This window comes from Lepisma saccharinum, chromosome 8, assembly GCF_977018435.1.
Source record: "Lepisma saccharinum chromosome 8, izLepSacc3.1, whole genome shotgun sequence".
NCBI lineage: Eukaryota > Metazoa > Arthropoda > Insecta > Zygentoma > Lepismatidae > Lepisma > Lepisma saccharinum.
Window position 1 is genome coordinate 81,231,142 of NC_139236.1, and position 25,881 is coordinate 81,257,022.

Consider the following 25,881-nt stretch of genomic DNA (forward strand, 5'->3'; position numbering starts at 1 on the left):
TGGTTCTGTTTCCCTGTCTTAACTACGTAGCTTACACGCCATTTGTGTGCAGAGTGCTATTTACACACAAAAAAAGGATCTCAGGCCGTGCACACGGCTGGTGCGTCTGCCGCTACGCATTTCTTTGTGCTTTTTATGAAATTCTAGCACACGTTGCTTAATGCTCCGTGGTCCTTAATACCCCGGTTTACCTTAGTGTATGCTAGTAACACTTCATACGTTAAATTAATTGAATGCGAAACACAGTTAACAAGTATTCCAAGCAACGAGAATCTAATAGCTGATCAAAGCAGGTAGTAATACTATTGTCTGCCTGACTAGTTACTTTAAACCATATTTTTTTTATTAGCACACAATCTTGTAATAGTTGAATTGATTTAAATACACAAGGTTGACTTCCACTACAAAAAAAGAATTACTTACAATAATCCAGATTACTTACAGCAACAAAACTCGATGCGAGATCAGTTTGGAGAATGTAACACAATTCTTCTCTCCCAATTCAACATTTTTCTACTTAAGTACTGGGATCTAGATACACTTTCAATCTAACCACATTTTGACTCGAAACACATTAGCTTGGAAATTTTCTAAATCTATGGTAGCCAAGCCAAGTGTTGTTTAATTGTTTGCTGTTACAATTGTTGTGAACTTCCCGTTCGATTAAATAAAGAGAAAGCTAAAATGAATTGGACGAATTACTTTCTGATATTATAATTATCCTTTGAAACCATATTTATTTATTTATTTATCCTTCTCAGACACACGTCTCTAATTACAGAAGGTAGTATTATAATATTTACATTTACAACTTGAACACATATACACCTAACACACATCCTTTCTTTCTCTCACGATCTCTCCCTCTTTCCTCCTTTACATACAGAAACACACACACACACACATGCACATAATACATAGCAGATATACTGTAGGGGAAAGTGGGGCACTTTGCAACAGAGGCACGTTGCAACAGTGCTTTTTCTGTTATGTAGGATGGCTCTACTGCGTTGCGCTTACTGTCGTTCCAACACACGTTGGTAGGTGTCTCTGATGAACCGTTCGTTACGCCAGTTTTTCAGATGTTGTCAGAGTGAAGGAAGAAAGAATAATTTTGAGGACGGTGAGTAATTTTTAAGAATCTCTTACAATTTTTAATACGCAATTCCTATAAATGACCACAGCATGCGACTTGTGGTCAATTGAAAGCATGTTTATTGAAGGTGTGGAAAGTGATATTGCTTTTTATGTTATGCAATTTTTGTGGAGGCAAGAATAGCTTTTGTAATCAAACATGTCGGTGAGGCAAGTTGCAATAGATGTTGCAACTTACCCCACAATGTTGCAAACTGCCCCATGACAGACCAGCGCTTTAATAAGATATTGAATGGAATTGTTCACTGTCCCGAATGTGATAAATCGAAATATGGTTTATTGTTTACTAATTTTAAAATCTTTTCAAGTCAAAAGAAAAATGCGATCGCATATATTTAGTCCTATATTCAGTAACCGACACTCATTTTGAATTCTCACTTATTTATTCTTATACAAAATTACACGCACGTCAGTACGGCAAGAAAACACTATATTTCACCTAGTAGTGCTAGATAAATACGTAAATTGTGAATGAATTTTTGTTTATAATCATGTGCATGTAATTTCTACTAGCAGCACGAAACATTAATATTGTTATGCCTTCTGATATGGTCTCTTTCGTCTTGCAGATTTATTTTTAAAAAATTGTTCCTTCTTATGTTCCCGCCGAAACTATTGTTGTCGAATTGATTGTTGCCGTATTATTATTATTATTATTATTATTTCTATTGTTTCAGGTAGCCTGTAAGATGAGGAACTACAAGAGGAAGACCCAAAAGGAGACTACACCGCCTGATGTGATGGATAGAGCAGCAAATTTAGTCCTGGAACACGAAGATGACAAAAATGTCAGCTTAAGACAAGTGGCTGCAGAGTTCAACATTCATTATTCAACCCTCTCAAGATACATACAAAAGAAGAAATTACAAGAAAGTGGTCCTCGTGAGGGACAGAACATAAGCTGTGGTTATGCGAAGCCGTGGAAAGTGTTTTCAGAGGAAGAAGAGAATATCTTCAAAATGTACTTGCAGCGTTCCAGTTAGATTATGTTTGGATTAACACCACAGGAAGTGCGAAAATTAGCTCATCTCTATGCAGTTAAGTTTGATATAAGTGCTCCCTCATCGTGGTCGGTAAACGGAATATCTGGTATTGAATTGTTCAGGGGATTCCTACAGAGAAACAAAGATATTTCGGTGCGTTTGCCTGAATCAACTTTCTTAGCACGAATGTCCAGTTTCAACAAAGAAAATGTGCGATGTTTTTTGACAAAGTTTCCGAAGTTCTGTCCAGAAACAATTGTTCATCCTCAAGAATTTGGAACATGGATGAAACTGGTGTCACAACTGTCATGAAACCAAATTAGGTTGTAGCTCGAAAAGGAACAAAACAGGTTGGCATAGTGAGCAGTGCAGAAAGAGGTGAACTTGTTGCAGTGGCAGTTAGTGCTCAAGGGACTTTTATACCTCCAATGCTAATATTTCCACGTAAGAACTTTCGGGACCATTTCATTCGAGATGGCCCAACAGACTGCATTGGAGCAGCTACTGGTTCAGGTTGGATTATTGAGGAAACGTTTGTCCAATTCATTCGACACTTCATTTCTCAGGTGAATCCAAACGAAAACTCCGCTGTGCTTCTTTTCATCGATAATCACTCTTCCCATCTCAGCTGTGAAGCTTTAGATGAATGCAAAGATAATAATATTACTCTCTTGTCATTTCCTCCACACTGTTCGCATCGACTACTACCGTTAGATGTCAGTGTTTTTGGTCCATTTAAGAAAGTGTGTGGCCGAGCAATTGATTCTTGGCATAAGAATCATCCAGGAAAAACTCTTACAATTGACGACATACCACAGATAGTTAAAACAACATTTTTGAATACAGTTACCCCTACCAACATAACTTCAGGTTTTGTTCAAACAGGAATATTTCCCTTCAATTCTGAGGTATTCCAAGAAAGCGACTTTGCGTCGTGTTTCGTTTCAGATCAACCAAATCCAGCAGGACAGGTAGATAGTAGGCCTCCCGTATCTCATAGTGATGACATAGTCCAAAATGCCAGGTGCGATGCACTGCCAACTAAATCATCTTCAGGTGATGTTCAATGTGAACCTTTGCATTCGCAAATTGAATGCCGGGTGCAAGTGGCACACAAATGTCTTCAGTAGTGAGTAGCCTAAAGTTTCCTTCTCTCCTGAAAATGTTCGTCCATACCCAAAGGCTGAACCCAGGAAAACGACGAATCGTAAACGTAAACGAAGTGCCATTCTAACACACACACCTGTAAAAAAGGCTTTGGAAGCTGCAAAGAAGAGTAGTGCAAAGGGAAAGGGCAAGAAGAAAATAAGAGTGCAAGAAAACATTACTCCAAAGTTCTTGCAAAGAATAGTCCCATTGGCTGTGTGGGGAGAGAAATCCTTATTATGTGTTCATTGATTGCAAAGAGTGTCATTCTGACAATGCATAATCAGTGTTGCAACGTACCCCAAACACTGTTGCAACTTACCCCATGCATGGGGCACATAGCAACACTCGGACCTGCTTTAAATTAACAGAGTTTTCTCACTTGAGGTTCAAAATTAAAATTTCATATTTGTTTCTTAAGTAGCCAAAAGATGTGCCATTTCATAGCATATTTGTAACTTGTTCCAACTGTAACAGTTTTTGAATAAAAAAAAATTAAACTGAAAAGTGTTGTAAAGTCCCCCCCCCCCCTTCCCCTACATGTATTCATCTTGCTGACAAGAACAACTGCAAGAACAAGAATTTTCAGATATTACATATATATTTCACCTGAATGATACAAAACAAGCATCACATCCTACTGGTACCAAATATCATTACAGCAGACTTCAATATAACAGATCCACACCTTGTAATAAATCCATTATTTTATAATAAAATCACCTTAACATATTCATAAATTTTGCCTGCGTCATACCGAAATCCAAGTCCACAAAATGATTTGAGATCTTGATATAGTCAATAGTCATTCTTTTGTAGTGGGTAACTTTTATATATTTGTGTTCTCGGAATGATGTACGTAAATGTCCCAGTCTCACATTAAATAATATTTTTCTAGTATAGTACAACTATCAATCTCGCGTAGTAGAAAGGGAATTAGATAAAAGCTTTTTTATTGCTTTTTAATTGACATTAATGGGTTTTTAATTCATTATCGAGGGGTGACGCTATTGTTAATTAATCAAGCGGAAAGTGTAGGGGGAGGGGGAGGTAGATGAGTCATGAATGACTCATGCGCACGTGGGAGTTTGGAATTAATGGTTTTCCATTAGTGCACAATAGATACTATTATGTATCCCGTTTTCACCCTAACCTAACCCAATTGTTGTACTTTATATATGAGTTTCAGCCGGATATGAGTCACGGATGATTCATACAGACGTGGAGCTTGGCCTTAAGGGTTTTCCATTAGTGCATAATATATACTATTATGGAACCCGGTTCCGACCTATTCTAACCCAAGGAACCCAGTTCCGGCCTATTCTAAGGCAGTTTATGCTTTTTTTTATACGCGAGGATGAGTCAAGGCTGATTCATGCAGTCGTGGGAACTTGAAGTTAATGCGTTTTATTCACTAACGAGGAGACTGTTCCGGCCTATTCTAAGCCAACTGATGGCGTCAGGCGAGATTTGCAATTGGTGATGACATCATGACCCCCCATTTTGCGTAGCTGGCGACTCATATTTGGTATAATTAAGGATCTGGATTTATCCGGATTCAACCGGCTCCGAAGTGATCTGGGGTAGAAGATATTATAACTCAATATATGGCGTTACCCTATGTTCGCTTTAAAGGCGAAGAAATTGAACTTTGTAGCCTATATGAAAACGAAGTATACGGGCTGAATGCATGTTATTAATAATAATTGCTCTTAAAAAAGGCAAGAACACGTCGAGAGCAGAGTCCCCTAGCGGACGAATTTGCACCAGAAAAGAAGAATATTTCCCTCTTCACCCCGAACCGCGAGGGATCACTGCCGGCCGAAAGGAGAGAAGAGTCCATTTTTAGGTTCCCCCTCATTCTTCTACCGGAGCTGAATGGGATAATGTCGCGTGCCGCCAATATTTTATCACGCTTCTATTGATTTTTTTGAGGATCCAATTTTGTTTTGCGGAAGTAACTTAGGGGGGTTTTCTTCCTCCTTTCGTAACATTGTAAAGACTATTTGACCTAAAGCGTAAGGAATTTGACTGAAATAGGAACAATCCTGCCCAGTAACTACAGGTTAAAGTGGATGCGATCCACTATTTGCCCTTATTTCTAGGTTTCGAACTACGAACCCTCTGATTATTGCTTTATAAACTACAGGATGGTTGTTAATGCGTATTTTTTTACGTAAGATTGACCAAATTTTGACTCTTAGGGCCAATATTTCATATTTTTCGCGTATTTTTACTCAGAAAACGCTATTTGAACGATTCAAGCAAGAGTTTGTACTGCAATTTAGACACACACAAAGTGTCTTTCTTCAACTTTAGCTGAAGTTTAGGCTTATTTTAACTCAAATAACACTATTTATACTATTCAAGCAAGATATTTTAATATATTTGTAACTCGCAAAGAGATTTCTCATTTTTTAACTTATTATTTTACAACATTATGTTAATTTTCTTACAAAAAAAACTATTTATACTATTCAGGCAACATTTTTTATTAAATTTTGGGCTCGCAAAGAGAGAACGTACGGATAACGTACGTTTAGAATTAAATAAAATACAACATTTAGCAAAGAAAAACATGTGATTTCAAAATATACTTATAATTCAATGCTGATTTCTTACATTTTGTTAATTTGTTTACATAAGATTTGCACACACGTTAGGTATAAATGAGTTAATACTCCTCAGATAAGTGGTTGTTCATTCGGGTCATCTTGAAATGCTGAGAAAAAATTGAAAAATAAAGAAGTATTGAACATTTATTACCTTTAATTCATACGTACTTATCAGTTGCCATTAAACCAGTTTACTTTTAGTCAGGAAGAAATGAATTGTTTTACGGGACTCCTTTTTGAACATTTTCTCTGGTAGAATTACATCACTTACTGTTTACACACACACCTCTTGCTGATAACATTGAAGTACTGCTTGAGATTTGTATTGATTTTTTTCCCACGTAAAATAAGCATGATACATCTGGTTACTCTCACTTCAGTCAGTCCCCTCCCCCTCCATGCATGACACTAAAGAATCTATCAAATCGCTTTTCATTACACTTTCAACATGAAAGTATTTTATGAATTACATTTTACAAAATAAAAACGAGAGTGCTTAAAAAATGTAAATGTGTATTTCCAACTTGTCACGATTAAGAAATTTTTTATACATTAGATTATGATAGTAATTTAAGGTTACAATACTGGCTGTTGAATTAAAATTTTCTGGAATATGTCAATATTAGATTAAGAATCAAAGCACAGAACAAAATCACGAGTGCCATCTCTACTAATATGATCTTATCTTACTAATATAAATATTTTTGTTGGACAACAAGATTTTCAATTATTCAAATAACATGATCATCTCAAGAATTACAATAATTAACTTAAAAATGTTCGTAATTATACATTCTTAAATTTTTCATTTCATCACAGCCATACGCAATAGAGGGAATGATAAATGCAGGAAGGGAATTTTTAACATTAACATACTTACGAATGAAATTCGGAGAATATATACTGCCGTATCCTAAAGAAATGAGAAATGATATATTCAATTACTTTGTTAACTAAGAAAAGTTAGATGGTCGACAGCCTGGACTGTAAGTTGCTTCGGTCCTCCCTCCAAAACTCTAGAAGGGCCCGACAGTGAAATTCCAAATTTAAATCCGGAAGGATCCCACACTTCGGTTAGAATGTTTCATCTATCATCGCCACTTGCGCAAAAAGGACATTCTCTTATCGCAGTCGAAACCACAACGAATGGTTCCAGATGGTTGTCAGCTTAAAAATATTGGTTGCAGCCATAGTTTCACCTCTTTGCTTCATGTACTTTCAGCATTGAAGGAAGAAGAATTGTTTCAAAGTTTCAATTGAATAAAATTAGAGATATTTACTACACAGAAAAATGCATGCACACACATGCATGTAAATAAATAAATAAACTCATGACAACATTCTTAAATATCTCAAGAAGCGGGTTTTTTCCACACTTTTCCAAGATCACGGAAATTCTCCCAAACAATTGGATAGTGATTTTTTAAGGTATTATGGACTACACCATCCCACACAATCGAGTACGTAAACCATTCCAATTCTTTCCATGATAGACCTTTAATTTACCTCGGATGCCTGTTCTGTCTCTTACTTTCATGTTTTCCAAGAACCCTATATACTTTTCTATCCTTTTCTGTGCATGCTGCATGGCCTGCACAACAAAGTCTTCTTGATTAAAATATTCTACTAATATCAGGGGATGTTAATGTCCAATTAACATTACATGCTAATAGAGAACCATTGTCAATATCATTCCGAGAACTATTATAGTATAATTACTACAATGCATATCTTAATCGTCAGACTATTCAATATTATATGCAAAGATACAATATCTTTGTATATTATATATGCAATTAAATATCTTACCTGGATAGGGACGCTGGAAGAAGTTGAAAGCTGTAACAAACGAATAAACTGAATGTAATTGCAGAAACAAATGAAAGTGAAATTCACCATCTCGTCGGCAAATATATTCTTCATCCTCATTTCCACGATAAAAGGAAACACAACCAACCGGAAAACAAATGCTTGTGTTTAGAATCTTTGATTGGGATCGTTGTGTGGAAGTTCTAAATTTTGGGAGCTTTGATGTTCGTAGATTTTTCTAATTTTAAAACTAAAATATCGAAGCGAACTTACATTAATTCATCGTACTTAGCCAAATATACATTAGATGTGAGACGGTATAAGATGGAAGATTATTAATTGGAACTGTTATTTAGAGGACTTCATTGATGGCGTAATGGTAACATTCCCAATTTTGGAATATTGTTAGGTTCGTTCCCCGAAGTAGGCGCATTGTACATGGATCCCAATTTAAACTGTAAATCTAATCCACATTAGCCATACTGTGTATAAAGTTGACTTAAAACACCAATTCAATCAATCAACCAATCAATTTAATTGGTTTTTCTTCACGGTTCGAGGAATTTCCAATTGCACCTTTGGTATTAATTTACTCTCTGTCCAGCTCTAAGTCCACCACTTTGTTACTATCTTTTACAAGAAAGTACACCTCCATTTCATAATTATTTAAGTTAAGGAAGATATACTTACGCACTCTCCCATAGAAATTATTGCTTGGCGGCGCGTATGGATATTGGAACACAGGTGCGTTTTCTTCAACTGAAAGTAATAAATTGTACCATTAATTATTCAATATATTCGCAATTCTTTCGGCGTAAATATGTGTGGAAGACATGTGAACTTCTATGTCCATAAGTGGAACTTTTATTTACATAGAGATGATTGACCTGTGTCTGTATAATTCAGATAGGTATATTCGCTCGTGTGATACAAGAGTTTACCAATCGGCTTCCCCGTTGGTGTAGTGGTAAAAGCTCTCGCCTTGTAGCTAAATGATCCCAGGTTTGATCTTCAGTGGAGATACATAGTATAGTGGTTCCTATCTCAGTTTAGACTGTAGGTCCATTCCAGATTAACCTATATGAGTATAAACTTGGGTTGAAGCATATTTGACTTTCGTTGAGTTGATCTTCTAGATTCTGCATTTTCAGTGCAACAGGCGTAACAACAGCTAATAAAAGTTCCCATTGATACATTTTTGTGTGTATTTTGATGAACTTAAATTGAATAATTAGCAGTTTATGTAATGTAATGTGTAACTGAAGTCAACATGTTTGTGTCAAGTAACACCGTTTGGGTTCTGCGTGTGTGTTGTTAGCATTGTACTAGTTTTCAGTGTATTTTGTGTGATACGTGTTGCGATTTCTATACACCACTAAAAATTGAAATTCCAAAAAGTGGTGCCAACTTCCAGCACCAAACTCTACTTCCATATGCACAATCTCGTTATTAATTAATGTTTATTCCTCTTGGTTTAATTTCTCTTGAATTTATTGTTCATACTTAGCATATTGTAATATAGTTCAACAATTGTTCTCGTTGTTTAGAAATTACAGTCTAATTCTTGCTCACTACCTTTCTTGAAGTCTCCAAAGTAATGGTGCTCACATCTCTTATTATTCCCGTAAGCTCATTAGTACTTTTATGGCTCGTCATAGTTTTGTTCTTCCAGCACAAGAATTTTCATTGTTTCTTCACTAAGAACGGAGAATTTCCGAAATAACTGATCTTGACAACAAAAATATGATGACGGAATATCGTATTGATATTAGTTGTACCTTTAATGGATAGATGGTAGTGTAGAACATCGTGAAATCTCAGTTTGGAAGAACACCGTGTAAGAGAAAGTAATAAGTGCGATTGATTAGCTGTTTCTGTGACATTTAGTGGCATTAACACTCACCATGGGTGTCTCCTATTGAAGATATAAGCAAACACACATAAACAATTATTATTACATGCTTTCAGTGTATCTACCTAGCCGATGCTGTACCTGCCTGATATTAAAGCATCCGCATAACAGCAACCAGAGGGTATGAGGACTGTCCTCATCTTCAGAAACTTAGGGCTATCACCCTATCAGGATCAAGACGACCACTGCTATGATATCCCCGCGATGCACAGCATCACCAAATCCAACCTGTATAAACTACAAGTTCTCCAAATTTTTCCCAGCGAGAATAAAAAGCGGGAACAGCTGATACACCAGCAACCAGTAGATCGAGGAGGACCTGGACTTGAACCTTTTGAAGACTTCTTCACCCAAGAAGTTGAATGATTATGAGCAGCATTAGAACACGTTCCAATCCTGTAGTCAGAAGAATTGGCACAGGGATGCTGGGATCCCCCAGGAGGCCTCTATGTTCCTGGTAACAGCTTCATTGCAAAGAGTCCTTCGGTCTTCGTAAGGACCACAGACTCAACACCTTACAGACTCTCGCCCTTTTAAGGACCATAGACTCAACATAATATGGACTCTCGCCCTTGTAAGAACCTCATACTCAACACAATATGGACTATCGCCCTTGTATGGACCTCAGACTCAAGACAATCAGGACTCCCTTGTGAGAACCATAGGCTCAAAACAATATGGACTCTCGTCCTTGTAAGAACCTCAGACTCAACAAAATTTGGACTCAAGCTCTTGTAAATGACTTCAGACTCAATACAATATGAGCTCTCGCACTTGTAAGGACCTCAAATATGGACTCTCGTCCTTGTAAGGACCTTAGACTTAACACAAAATGGACTCTCGCCCTTGTTAGGATCTCAGACTCAATACAATATAGACTCTCGTCCTTGTAAGGACCTCAGACTCAACACAATATGGACTCTCGCCCTTGTACGAGGCGCAGTTATCGCAGAATTGAAACTGCAAGTGAAAAGTCAGTTAACAAGTCCAAACCGATGGAAATCAGGGAAACGAAGCTCAACAACATTCACCAAATAATCAGTTAGTCAACATATGACCTTAATTGTTTCTGAAGGGAATTTTTGCACATATGGAAATCAACCACAACATGACGACACATAAAGAAACCTTTACTGTTGTAATGTAAAATGTATATTACCTGGTTCCACTCTTTTTCTGTGGTTCTCTTCTCTCTTGGGGATTGGAGGTCCTACAACATGACAAATTAATACGTCATTTAAAGTACGTATACAATAATTAGTACATATTCAGAAGATTAAAAGTTCAGGAAAAACAGGTAGTTGCAACATAAGCATGTCTATCAAATATTGATAACATTGTTATTGTCCCAAGTGCTGACATAAATCTTTATACCAGAACAAAGAGTGAAAATTATATACGAAGTTATTAATATTATTAAATAATACATGTGTGCAATAACATACACTCTGTAACGGCAGTTGAAATTTTATTTCTCATTGTGTAATATTACAATTTTCATTCGAGATATAACATGCATTAAATATAATACTTAAATCCATATATATCATAGTCAATTACGACAAAAGTGTATAGTGTTTCAGAGATTTATAAAGTATATTCTTACTTGTATCTGGCCACTCGTCCAAGATTCTCAAGCACAATGTTTTATCTTCTGGACGTGGGGAAAGAAATGCACATGGATCTGTTTCAAGAAAGACATTGCACGTATTCACTTGTTTAGTTAACATGTTCTTCCTTAAAATACTTTTATTGTTGAGAAAGAATAAATGAAAATCTTAAAATGCCATCCTTATTCTTAAATTTACAATTCTGTGTTTACTATTAGTTATGACTAAAGTAGACCCTAATGCATTCTGAAGTAACACATCCACAATATACTTTTTTTTACAAATTAGTATTTAACCATGAACATATTCAGCCGATGTACATATTTTATTTAGTTTTAAACGAACAACAATCAACGAAAACTGAGTATATCATAAGTACACGTTCAACACATAGGGTTATAATAGAGACATTATCAAAATATTTACACAAGTACAAGCAAAATCGAAAAATATTTAAAGTTTAAAAAAGTTAAGGATAACTAATATTACCATCAATTCTCCGTCGCTCCAGTTCATAAATGCAGCTTTTCAAAACGTTAACATCAGATCCTAATATATTCCAGGGATCTGAAATTCACACACACATTATAAGACTATTGACACAATCTGAACAAATTGTATTCTGTGTGTTAGATTAATAATTTTTATTATTTCTGTTATAAAAGTAAGTAAAGTTTTATCTATTGACGCCTACAATGTAAACAGTATAGCACTACACAAAATGATTAATGTTTCAAATTTGTTGTATCTGATTATACATTTTTCAAGATAATAAAGACACCAAACACTGTTATTAAAATATGTTTAGTTTTAATTTATCACAATTGCAAAAGCTTACATATTTTTTTGAAAATATGAGGACATATAATAGGACACATTATTCTGAAAAGGAGATTTTTTTTAAAAAATATTGTTATGTATACAATATTGTATTTCATAGACACAACAAACCTGGATGTATAGAATTCCCGAAATCAAGAAGGCAACTTTTTATGGCATCGATGACAGAAGTTATTGTTTTCCAAGGATCTGAAAGCAGATATAACATTATATATAGATAATATAAATGTGAAAATGTGTTACATTAATTATATTTGGCTTGGTGGTCCGATGCAGTTGAAAATTTCACATTAATGTCTTCGAATAAATAGCACTAAGGCTTACTCAATAGAGTAAAGCCATAGTGTGATGTTAATCACACCACCTTCTCTTTGCCTGAGATCGAGACTTTGTAAAGCCATAGTTTCACATCTCGTACGTGCAACATTATACATCTGATAGATAACATGAAGGTGATGTTTGATAAAAATGATTTGATAGTTTTTTTAAAAAAAAAATATCAAAATTTGGTCTCTTTTCAGTTAAAACTCAAGTCATTGACTGCCATTATATGTTATTACACTTACTATTTGCATTGGTGCCCGATGGCGCAGTGGTCGATACCCGGTGGAGGCACATAGTGGTTCGGATCCCACTTTAAACTGTAGGTCCAGTCCCGATTAGCCTTTTTGTGCATAAAGTGGACTTAAAACACCAAATCAAATCGAATCAAATATGCTAGAGAATTCCATACCTTCAACGCTTTTTGCAACTCTTATTTCAAGTTCATTAATAAATGTCGCTACAGGATCTCCACCTAAAATTTAACAACATATAAAACAATCATAAGTATGTTTATATAATAATTTAAAGCAGGAAATTACTAAACGTTATTGAAACGAATTTCTTTACTTATAACAGTTAAACATTGGAAATTAATCTTTAAAAAAAATAATGAAAATTTGGTTGGTGAAATTTATAAGAAACTTCGAATATTTTCACAAAGTAATTTTGACATATCCTAACATTTATTATTATTATCAACTACGCTCAAATAGAATGCTTAATTCTTATTGTTATAATGTACATAACTTGATTTTTTTATGGTACGATAATGAATTGCAAATAAGATAATGTTACTATAATGTTAATGTTACGATTTAATATGACCATTCAGCTGCCTTAAAAATACTACGACCGTTTAAAAAGTTTTAACGGCCATTAAACAAATACTCTAATTAATGACATTTTTAAGATTCAATTTTTCAACATGTATTTATGATGCACAGTAATTTTAATTCATTATCCATCCTTATGCATTAATATATTATTCAAATTGAAAAAAACAAAACAGTTTGGTTCAGTTTTTGTAGGTAGATTGTTAAACTTAAAGGGTAGAAGATTGTTAAAATTACGGTAGCTTATAACAGTGTTGGGAAGTCATTTCAAACATTACATTGTGGCGTGTCATGGCCTCCTGCAAGGCCAGATCTCAATCCTTGTGCCTTTTAATTGTGAGGGTTCCTGAAGGGAGAGCTCTTCAAGGCTTCCTTCACACAATATCTCTCGTAAACGAAATCAGTGGACCAACTGCAATCATTAGTCGATTGTTGAAACCGTTCTCAAGAACATGTGTTTACTTGTTCACTCAGTGGCCGAATGAACATAGCCAAAAATGAATTTTAAACTCCCATGAGGAAAATGTGCAAAGTTTATGCCTATATGCTAAATACGAGTGCTTTACGAAGAAGTTAAAACGATGGCGTTTGAATTGAAACAACCTGTACATTGTCTTATATGATGAACATCTTACCTCCTACACGAATGTCATTTAATATTTCTTTGCAGCGAGATCTTGATTCAGGACCAGTAGAAATTAATTCACATGGATCTGGAATATACGTATTTCTCAGAATCAAATGTACAACTTACATTTAGAACACCATATAAATGAAAAAAAAAAAAAGAATTATTAGTTAAGTTTTCTCTGAAGACTGTTCAATATTTGAGGACATTAATTCAAACTAAATTTTCACAAACTACACTATAAATTATTCGCTTCCAAATACATAATAGGCTCTTCGATGGAATAATGGTAACGCTGTCGCCTTGAAACAAATTGTGCCGGGTTCTGTATCCGGTGGAGGCGCTTTGTCTTCGACTGTGATTAATAAAATATTGCAGGAATGAAGATTTCATCTTGAACTTATGTGATAGAATGGCGAACACTTTGAACGAACTCTATAATTCTACTTCTTTTCCTCGCATGAGTCTGGACTTGTGGAACACCCTGTACTTTATAAGCTGAACATAGCTACTGTGACGTGGTCGTTGCGTTCAAACAAAAATGCTATTTTGAAAGCAAAAAATCTAAAAGTTTAATAACCACTAAGCCAACGACCACCTCACATCAGCATTGGCCATTTTAGAGAAATGGAAGGTCAACTAATTAATTCTAAATGTGCGAGTAAAATACAAAGGAGGAGAGAACCCACCTTTTCTTGTGTATGTCTCCATTACCACTGGTCGCTCTCGTGACAAACCAGCGTTGCCAACCTCTCAGCTACGAAAAGTGCTGTTCGAACTGTGAAATTATGCTAGAATGCCACACAATTGTGCTAGGACAGTATTATTATTATTATTATTATTATTATTATTATTATTAACAATATATTTTGTTACTATTTTCAGATGTTATATTTTATCCCACCCTAAGAGCTATTTATTTGAAGTTTTTTTTTTTTATTTTTGCCTTAGTGTCTCTGGGAGTAAGTACGACAATAAGGGCAAATGAAGAACTGATGAAATGGTCTATGGACTATGGGATGGAAAAAATATTATTACATGTCCATACCTTACCAAAGGTCGAACTAGAGCATGTGGCTCAGTAAATTTGTAAAAATTCTTCACATATTTTATCTAGCAGATGGGGAGAGGGAAGATGACATGACACAGTTAAGCGTCCTTACCTTACTGGCGGGGTGAGGGGTCGGTGTATAATTCACAAATATCTTTCATATACTACTGCATTTTTTTTTTTTTTTGCGTTATATGGAAGGACGTATTAACCCATTTCCATATCCAACAACACCTTGCTAGACACACATACTTTTGTGATAGTTCTTTACAACTTTCAAATGCTCATACAATGCATTTCTATGTAAACTAACATTTTTTCCAAATAAAAAAAGGAAAGGAAAGGAAAAAAGGTACTCACCAAACGAAAAAATAAAAACTACCTCTTTCGCACTCCTTTCTATATTTCTGAGCATACGACTCCCATTTCTGCTTTTAAATCCCCACAGTCTTTTTTTTTCCGGGAGTTTCACAGTTACTTCTTTTGCTATTAGTACTCATTTTTCGAAACTGTTCCAAATATATTTTATATAAAAAAATTAAAAAGCAGGAAAAAACACTCGCAGATACACTAAAACACACGCTCAAAAATACACTGAAAGACGCACGCACGAAGAATTAAAATCATAGACAGGAACAACGCTTTCTTCGCCGCGGGAGACTGCTTCCGAAATGGTAAGACATTAAGTCGGCTGAACCGAACCTACACAAGCTGAAGACAAAGATGGTCAAAATTTGCCGACAAAGAAGGGCTCCACATGAGCTTTATTTGTCAATCCAACTTTCTACTAAGCATTCCTCGCGAAAATACAGGCACCGCAAATGGCTGACCCCTTGTGTCGGTGCTAGGAAAGGACAAAACTTTGAGGGTGGCCGCCCCAACCCTCCTCTTCGATCTTATGGCATGAAGATGCGGAAGAGATGAAAGGCGTTGGTGGGGGACGGGATCCCTAGGCCGGTTTACTCTCTTTTGTTGGAAACATGTCCACTCCTGAAATAGAGATGTTCAGTTACTTTTATTTTTACTTCTTCAGAGCACTTTCCTTTGAGTTCAATATCAATCGACGGTTGCAGATTATGCTAGATTTGGCTGTTATGCCAAATACAGGGTGCTAGGTGTCAAAGACGGTTAAATTATGCTAGGTTTAGCACTATTATGCTAGGGTTGGCATCGCTGTCAGACAAACCTCGGCCGCTACGAAGAGTAGGGGGCGTGGCTTCTCAGTGGAGTTACATAATTGTCCCGCTAGGGGAAGCAGGGTTGCCGGTTTTAGATGCAAGGCGTCGAGACTCGAGCGTGTTATACATAATGACACAAACATAACATCCTCGTAAGAAATTAAAGAGGAGAATATGGTGGAGCTTTAAATGATATAATCTATAAGCAAACACCACACTACCTACCTTCAACATGTTTGTATAAATCATGAAGGCAGTTCCTGAGATACTTATCATTTTCAGCAATACTCTGCAGAGGATCTAGGCGGAAAGTATAAAATATAAATTTATTAAGATTGCGAATAAGGCACACTTCAAGTTTGAAACACACATTTTGACAATTTTGGTGAAAGCATTCTTCTCTGATGTTATGCTGACAAAACATTATTCTTAGGTAATGTGATATTGTTATTTACATTTCTTCGGTAAAAAAAAAAATCACTGTGGTGACCTATTTGCAATATGTTCGTCTTGACAAATTTAATTGTACATAACTTGCAATTCTTTTATGAGAATAAAATTAAAACATCATTGAATAGATCTAAAAATATGAATTAAATGTTTATAGGACTTGAATTTATGGCAATTTCGGTGGCATGAATGTAATATTTACAAATCTCAACACAATGTAACATGTAATTTAACATAAAAATTATTTAGGAATGAACGATCTGCTATTAATATATAAGATAATCACTTAATGAATAATGCTACCAGTATTAAAATGAACTTTAAACAAGACTCCAGAATTCAAAGAACGCCACTAAAAGAATTTTGTTTGTGTAGTATCATTATATTAAGTAATTCTAATATGTACTAAACTCAGTACTTACTTGGTATATTTGCTTTTTCCATGTCCGTAATGCAGCGTTTCATTCCGGTGATGCCATTTTCAATAAATTTCCACCTGTCTGAGAACAGAAGTGGAGTAAAAACATTAAAATAACTTAACTCGCAGTATAGTCGTTCTAAGTATAGATAAACACTAATTATAGGTTGTAATTACTTGGCTATTTTACTTTCCATGGTTAGCAACACCTAAATACTACAATATTTCCCAGCAAGCACACACACATATTTATTGGTCTATCATGTATATTAATTGCACTAACTTACAATTTGTTTTTATAATATCATCTTTTCAAGCATGTAACAAATTTAATGCCAATATTATATGTCTCCATAATTTGTATTTGTATTTCTAATTTGGTATCGCATTCCTGCCACTTTGGGTTAATCGCGGCAATGAGTGATGATTAGAGGAAATTGAGGAAGGGACACTTACGAAACACACCCATGCCCAGGCCGGTACTCGAACCCGGAAACTTCTTTGGCGAGTCGAAAGTCGGCTACTTAGCGCGCTCCTGGTTAAACATCATCACTTTTTGCTTCCAGAATGTTCGGAAAGTGTTGTGATAATGTAAAACAGAAATACATTGCGAATAAGATCTTGAGGTGCTAGATATATATTGTACAGTCAACGGCAAAGATAATGGTAGGCAAATTGTCCACCTCCATTTATATTACTTTTTTATTCTACATCCTGTGTTGTTTTAAGGACTGAAACTATGTTGGTTCGAAGCTTATTGACGTCATTATTTCAATTCATTCTCAACACATTGTGTAATACGGACAGAATTAAAATGGTGGTGGACAATCCGCTTACTGTTTCTTTCGTCGGTGGGTGTACTAGAATATAGACGCTTTACTTAATGTTGTTTGAAGTTCTCTCAAGGGCACGCATAACTTCGTCACGGTAACTTGTACAATCTCCTTTTTCGGTTGACTTATGAGACTCCCTTTCTGCGACTCAAATTACGGCTGAACGGTGCCTTCTTATGACTTGACAACACAAATATGTTATTTCTGTTGCTTGCAATAAATATTCTCCAACTTAAATTCAATAATTATCAACTCAATAATAACATCAATGACAACAGCAAATAAATTAAACGTGATACCCAGAAAATAAACAAGGCGTAACAACTGTGGTAGTTTATCTATTTGTACATCGTGTATTCAAATTATGAAAATCTTCCCATGTTATTGCATTGCAGTTGAGGTTGTGTTTCTTTTGTAACATATACTGCTGGACAAAAAAAAAACGGACACTTGCATTTTTTGTGATAACGCATACATTCTGATTCGAAGGTTAACTAAATTATTGGAAATATATTCAACAGAAAACAAACTTTGAGGATGTTCTACATACATTAATAAGTTAAATTAGAACAAAAACGAAAGTTACAGAAAACTACCAAACTAATTCATAAGTAATTGCAATTCAGATGTCAAATATTAAAGTGTCCGGTTTTCTTTGTCCAGCAGTATATGTCCTTGAATAAACTTTGTTAGAATGAAAATTTTGCAATCATATTTATAGAGCTTGAGAATAACCAATTTTAATTTTAGGTTGTTGAAATATGAAAACTAATAAATTAGTTGACTGTTTACTTACTTTGAACTGGCCTTGTTCGCAATACGTTAAGAAACACTCTCGCTACATTTGGTGCACTTGTAGGTGGGTTAACCTCTTCACTCTTTCCTGAAATTATTAATTGTAGTTAATATTTTTTAACAACGAACCTACAATCTATAAAAAACAAATGAAATTATCAGTTATCCGTAATCACACTAATCAAAATTTTATTTACATTGTATGCTTTACTAATAATTTGAAAAGCTTTAGTTTATGGTAATGATTGAATAATAAGTGATAGGTTTCTTTAATTGGTTCCTTCTACGTTATTTCGAATTACTTATTTCAAAATACACTGTGAAAAATTTACAGTATTTTTACTACGAAATCACAGGTAACAAGTACGCCACTCATGTAACCGTAAAATTATAGTTGTCTGCAGAAAAAATAACAAATGACGTCAGCGTTCCTCGCGTTTCATTCGTTTGCATAACCGTAGGGGAAGCATTGATCGGGTAACTTTTGGGGAAGGGTACACAGGTTAATATGATAATAATAGAATACGCAGTTAAATGGACACATCAATCTGTAACAGAATCGTTGTATTTGTGTAACACTGTAAGTGTAAGTGATAAAGTGAAATGTAAGATGAGCAACGAAGAAATTGTTATAATCTGAAAAAACATTGTGAATACTTACTGTTCGTTTGTGGCGACTGGTCCACTTCGTGCGCTACTCCTGTTTGACTGAAGTCTGCTCCTAGAGTTGTTTGTCCCCGGGATTCAGCCAGTAACTTGATAAAAAGTAAATGTGTTGAGGTTGCAGCATGTTCCAAATAAGGTATTTAATGATTTGAATATGTATACATACATACATTTATATAATATTATATATATGTTGAAGATGCAGCTTGAGTCGGCGAAAATTTGACTTTTTTTCACTGTCTGGGGAGTGTTTCCTTTCTCCTTCTTTGCTTTATATATATAATTCGTGTGTATGTGTGTCTACATAATTTTTACCAAAATTAGAGATATTACTATTTTTGTTAGTTTTGGCTAATAGCGACAATGAGGACGAGTGATGATTGGATGAAATTGCTGAAGTGGCACTCACGAGCGAGTGGGGCTCGATTCGGGTAACTTCGGTGGCGACATCGAAAGTTGACAGCTTAAAAATGCTTAAAATCAGGGGGTGCTCGTTGCTATGTGAAATACGTATGCATTACGTCATCTGGGAGGATCGGGTTTGACGGTGCTCATTGCTATGTGCAGTAAGTTTGGTGCGGGGTACATTTAGCTACTAACACGTCGCAAAAATCGGAACAAGCAGGTTGTTGATTTTGTAGCGTTCCATTTATTTTTATTGTATTTTTGTACTTCTAGACTGCAATCATGTCTAATTGTGCTGTAGCAAGCTATGAAAACTATAACCAGAAAACTAAAGGAACTGACATAAAATATCATAATTTCCAGTCGATAATTGCGTAAGTAAACAGTGGATTCATGCTTGTAGACGAAATGTAAAAAATGCAAGTGTGCAGTGCCAATTATTGTGAAGAAGACTATGTGCGAGATCTAAAAGCAGAATTTCTGTATTTTCCACCAAAGAACGTGCTGAAGCCAACTGCAGAGACATCGCTAAAATTACATCCAATTACTTTAGTACCAAATAATCGAGGAAATGGTGTAGTTCTCCTAAACACTTATCTTCACAATATGCTTCGCTTGTAGGACGTGATGATAAGGTTTGCAGAGCTGTACGCTACAAAAGACACGCAATAAGGAAACGTGCCCTAAACAGGCTAAAGACTATGCTGCCAAAAAAGTGAAAAATATATAGACGTTGGTATATACACAAACTGCAAGCAATGTTTCGTTGTTGGAAAACATATTCGATCTATTACAAAGGAGAAATACACATCTGCATAATGAAGCAAATAAATTAAAGATTACAAACAACCTCTTTCAACCGCTTTAACCAAATAAAAAAGTTCAAAATCTAGAACGTAACCTAACCGACAGTACTACAAGAGAAGACATCAATATCTTGAAAATGTGTTCAACTAGTGCGAAGTACGTAGTGAGCCTAACTGATTTTATTAAGTACATTTTATGTAAGTCGGATTTATAATTATTAACAATTTCATTTAACACAGACCGATGTTGATTGTGATTTGTATGTTCACATTATTGTGAAAAACGTTGTCGGAGATGGGCATTTCGAAGATCGTGTACTAACTTTCACGCTATTCGAAATGAAATTCACTTAGTACATCTTCAATTCGAGTTACATAGCGTTGTATGCACGATGGTAAATATTGCATAAGTGAATATTACACCCATCATTAAAATGTTTGCAACTTTGTTCAATTTTGGTATTTCACAAATATATTGTGAATAATTTTGTACCCTTGTACTCAATATAAACCAATGGATGTTACATTATTTCTTTGTAGTACATTTCTGTCAAAAAGAGCAAGATATAAGATTAGTGTAATGGAAGTTACTTAGTTAATGTACAAATGTGTGTCGCATATCAGCCTTGGAGTATATTTTCGGGTTATACAACTCAGACACACTTGGGAATGGAAATGGAAAATCTGCGGACAAAGTCCTTTAACGAATAATAATTCGTACACTTGCACGGTCAATCATTGTGAGTTCATGTAACTTTTCTCCTTTATTGTTTAATTAAACTAAGATATTTTCATCGATATTCTCAAAGCGTTTCATTTACCGTGTGATCAAAAATCTATTTCTATAGGCTTGAATTAGTAGTTTAAGACATTTAAGTTTGATGTTCCTAGTACTCATCAAGTATTTCGAGTAGGTTAACTTAGTTAAATTAGTACTTGTACACTTTGACTCATCTTCAGCACGCGTTTGTATGTAAAGTTCTTAATACGAAAAAATACTTTTTAGAACTATGACAACGATAATATGCAGCTAAATTTGAACCAGAGAAATTAAAAATATCTGCAAATTACAAACTGGAATTGCGTTTTCAAAGTCTGAAACTACTATCTTACAAACTATTTCATCATTCTTCCTCCACATAAAACTTTTCAAAAAATTTTTGCATGTGGAACTTTGATTATTATTGTAAATTATTGTACAGTAAATAAATATATGAAGAAGGTTGGGAATTCTTTCGAATTTAGAGTAAGTATCAAATGCAGAGTAAAAATTTATCTAGATTGTATATTGCTTCTTTCACTTGATAACTTCAAAAATAAAGTTACATTGTGGTGAATGGTAAGGATTGGATTTTAAGTATATCAGTATAATTTTAATACTTTCTGATGTTATGTAAAATCTGAAATGTTCCTGGAAATGATTGCAACGTTCTGAATGAATAAGAAGGAACTATTTAGTCAGAAAACTAAATATTAGGCATTTGTACTGCGTTGTGTTAAATTTTGTAAATAGATTATACCGGACTACTATCGCATTAGAAATTACGGTTATTCAAGTTTGGACTCCAATTAAAAGTTAATCAGTAGAACCACATAAAAACGAGTTACATCAAAATTCAGCTTATTCAATTCTGTGTCAATCTATTGTTACCAATTTATTTTTTATTATGCCTTCTATTTTTATTATCGTGAGAACAAGATAGGATTATTTTTTAGTTTGGCAAACTATCGCTCTCTTTGAGATTCTATAAATAAAGAACGGGTGTTTTTTTATTTATAGATTATATATTATATAATTTATTTATTTATTATCCAAACTCTAATATCCATAATTTATAATCCGATAGTACTCCTGTGACTTTCTGTGAGCCCGTAGTACCTCGGAGGCCTCTGTCTATCTCCTTGGCGTAGTGCTTAGCACATTGTGCTTCGACGCCAGGGGTCCCGGATTCGAATCCAATCGGGCAAGATATTGATTTGTCCTTAATGGGAAAATTGAGAATTTAGTAAATGTGATAGTACATGTGAAAACAAATATTGATTGATTGATTTGCTTCATTTGACTTCGCTTCTTGTGCCACTTTTGGCTAATTTGCGAAGATAGGGATGAGTGATGAAATTATGAATGAACACTCACAAACATCCATGCCCAAGCCAGGATTCGAACCCAAACCTCTGGCGTTGAAGTGCGACGTGCTAACCACTACGCCAAGGAGGCCGGTTTGTGGAAACAAAGAAAGAGATAGAAGGGGGGGGGACTATCTCTTATGGGTTTTCCTTTCATATTTAAAAAAGACAGAAAAGCAAAAATAAACCAAATCTGTCAATCAATTCTTTCTTTGTAACTCTTTCACTATGCAATTCTTCTTTAGCATGCAACGTTTCTTATTAAAATCATAATACGATTTATGAAATGATGAAATCTGAAATTCTAATTAGAACACGGACAACCTTCTTTGTAATATATCGATGATGTTTCAGAAAAATGAATTTTTACAATACTTTTGCATGTGCAATTTTCCCCTCTTTTAAAAGTAGCATGTTTTAATTATGTTACTAATCATTAAAGGAATACCTCAATACCATCCCGAAGTATGATAATTAATATTTACCCCTCAAAGTAATGAAACACTTTCCCTCTCTGAAACTCGCATAGAAATGATAGCGGCCGTTTGCTTCTGCCAAGCCCCGAACGAACATAACCGAAGGGGCACCGAGCATAACCGATCCTCCCACATGACGTCACGCGTTCGTGCATGATCGGCAATTTTCGGATGGCGCTACCTTATAGTATATTAAGTTACCTTGGCTTAAAATGAGTCCCGTCGTCAAGGCAGTTATCATTCGGCTGGGTACCTACTAGGTGCCATAGAGAAATACCAGTGACACGTATGGGAAAAAATGAGGTTTTGAGAAAACGATATTTAATGGAGCTTTCGAACCGAAGTGACAGCGGCAAAAGCAACTTCAAAAGCCAAAAAAATTGAACCTTTTGTATGGGAGTGACATGACATGCTGCATATGTCGCTTGCGTGTCACTCGGATTAATTTGGAATACGAGAACACTGTTTCTCATCTCCCTTACAAACACTTGCATAGTAGACTTAGTAATAATAAAAAAATGAATATTAGAATATGTTGCAAATTGAATCTAGTATCTATTGTAATCTATTGTATTGATATTGGTGCATATCTATGTGTTTCGTACTTTGTACTTACGTTACGAACGAAATGCAAATAGCTTAAAATTATTACAATTAAGTACGAAACTTGTTCTGAATGCAAAATACCCTATATGCATGTGTTCTATATATATGTGATGTAAGCTGTGAGAGAGTGGGAGAGAAGGAGGAATAGAGAGAGGAAGAGGAAGGTAGGAAGAGAGAGAAAGAGAGAAAGGTGTATGGTGGGTATGTATGAATATGCATGTTATAAATGTATAATACATATTATTATTCTACCTTCTGCAATTTAATATTTCTCTCTCTTGAAGGTCAGTAAGTAACAAATAAATAATATAAAGTTATTTTCGATGGATATAAAGAAAGTTTATCCTATCCTGAAAGCTTATGAATACAACGTAATACCTTAATAACCAGAAAAACGACATACATGAAGTGTTCCATACTGATGTAATCCACGACGTTTATAACTTTTTTTCACCACTCAGCTGTTGTGAATAAATGAAGCAAAATGTACAATGGACTAATGTGAAACATGGCCCATTTCTCGTGATGATATTGAAAAAGAATGTATTTTAACCAAACAACATGGATTGATATGAATGGGCGTTGTACAAATATTAATTTTCCACCTCAAATATTTTTGTACGAAGGCAAAATGGTCGATTGTCACTAGCAAAGATTTTGCGAATGCTTACTTAATATTCGAAGAAACAATGGCTGTGAAGAGAAATATTAAAATTTCGAACGAATATGTTCGCTTTTAATACACTCGTATTAATAGAAGTTGGCTGGAGAAATACCCGCTACTATATATGTATATGTTCATAAATATACATATATAGTATAGAAATATAGCTACTATAACAACAAAATTACTATCGATTCGAAAATATTTAGTGTATAATTATACTTGAATTTTTCTCCCCCTTCCCTCCGAAAGTCATACGAACACTACGACACTGTCCCTTTATCTAATTCACCAATCCATATTTTATAATGCCACCTTTGCTTTGGTTAGGAATTCGATAACTCTGTCATATAGATGTCTCAATTCAAAACAAATCAGACCTGGTTTGAATACTTAAATTTATGTTCCTTCTTCAATTTTATCATTTTTATACATAACATTTCACATGATCCGCATATAGTAATATTTATTGGTACTATTACCTTGCTTCAAGTTGTAGAATAACCTAATAATATTATTAGCTTTTTTAAAACTACCTCATATCAGACAACTAAATGCCTACCTGTACCGATATGTTCATATATCGGTCACAAAAGTTATATCGTAGCGACAGGGCATGGTACGATATACTTGTCATGATTCCATTCAAAATGTTCGTTCCTGAAAACCCTTAATAATTTCATACTCTCCATGATTGTTATATTCCTATTAATTAATTAATATATATAACTTTTAACATTTTCTTTAATTTGTAATGCTGAATCGAGGTATCAATAACATGCAAGATTATTACTTCCCAAATCTCTCTTAAAGTCTTTATTTCCCGTTGTTTAGATATACGATAATGTCAGTTAAATGCCACAGTGAATATTTCAATTATCATTCTAGGCTGTACTTCGTAAGTACAAACGAAGACTTTCATATATTTATATCCATATATATTTTTGTACTTGGAGTACTGTTACTTTCATTGTGGTAAATACCGTGAGAAAGATCAGATTTAAACTGTTTTGTAATTTCCTGGACATTACACTATAGTACTTTTTCTTATTTAGTTGGAATGTTGTGTTCTTCGTTTTTTAAATTGTCAAATATTTATGATGTCACAGGCAACTAATATTAGATAGACAAACAGACTAACCTTAATACGTCCACCTGGCAACATAAATTTACAAACTGAGAGATTTATCAACAAGCTAAAAATAGCATAGCAACAAGTTGGAAATATTGACAATAATGCCGGTGTGTATTTAAGTTTGCAAATTATTGTTAAGTGCGTTCGCGAAAAATTAACGTTTTATTAAGGTAAAACGGGAAGTTTTGTTTACCACATCTGGTAATTACCATAGTATTTTACTCACGACGTGAGGAGCGAGAGGTAAATTCCTAAAGAGACGAAAAGGTACGTAACATCTTACGTATACCTGTGTATACGTGTATCATATGGTAGGCCTCATTCAATACGATGGATTATCAAATCGAACAGTCTTGATGTGGTGTTCAATCTTGTGCATTAATTTTCATCGTAACTTCTGTTAACGTTTAGTTATG

General features: G+C 34.7%; 1 protein-coding gene across 2 annotated transcripts; it reads right to left on the minus strand.

Moving 5' to 3' along the window:
• Positions 1-5,761: 5,761 nt before the first annotated feature.
• On the minus strand, positions 5,762-24,196 carry LOC145991585 (uncharacterized). 2 transcript variants are annotated; one of them, XM_083127637.1, is made up of 16 exons: positions 24,070-24,196; positions 19,242-19,335; positions 18,582-18,668; positions 17,409-17,511; positions 16,957-17,034; positions 16,310-16,384; positions 13,863-13,940; positions 12,804-12,866; positions 12,182-12,259; positions 11,720-11,797; positions 11,227-11,304; positions 10,780-10,830; positions 8,399-8,467; positions 7,709-7,738; positions 6,780-6,812; positions 5,762-6,006 (listed from the first exon to the last, which is right to left on the minus strand). In XM_083127637.1, exons 4-16 carry the CDS (start codon positions 17,419-17,421, stop codon positions 5,969-5,971), a joined length of 762 nt encoding a protein of 253 aa, XP_082983763.1. In that variant the 5' UTR covers positions 17,422-17,511; positions 18,582-18,668; positions 19,242-19,335; positions 24,070-24,196; the 3' UTR covers positions 5,762-5,968. The 2 variants fall into 2 exon arrangements, with proteins under 2 accessions (XP_082983763.1, XP_082983762.1); XM_083127636.1 differs by lacking the exon at positions 17,409-17,511 and having other exon boundaries at positions 24,045-24,188.
• Positions 24,197-25,881: the final 1,685 nt, after the last annotated feature.

Bases quoted from the DNA above. Each gene is read 5' to 3' on its own strand.
- LOC145991585 (XM_083127636.1), bottom strand. From the start codon at position 24,083: ATGGAACACTTCATGTATGTCGTTTTTCTGGTTATTAAG. The intron at 12,260-12,803 runs GTATGGAATTCT...ATCTGCTTTCAG, and splicing joins AGTTGCAAAAAGCGTTGAAG to ATCCTTGGAAAACAATAACT. The intron at 7,739-8,398 runs GTAAGTATATCT...CGTTTGTTACAG, and splicing joins TAATTTCTATGGGAGAGTGC to CTTTCAACTTCTTCCAGCGT.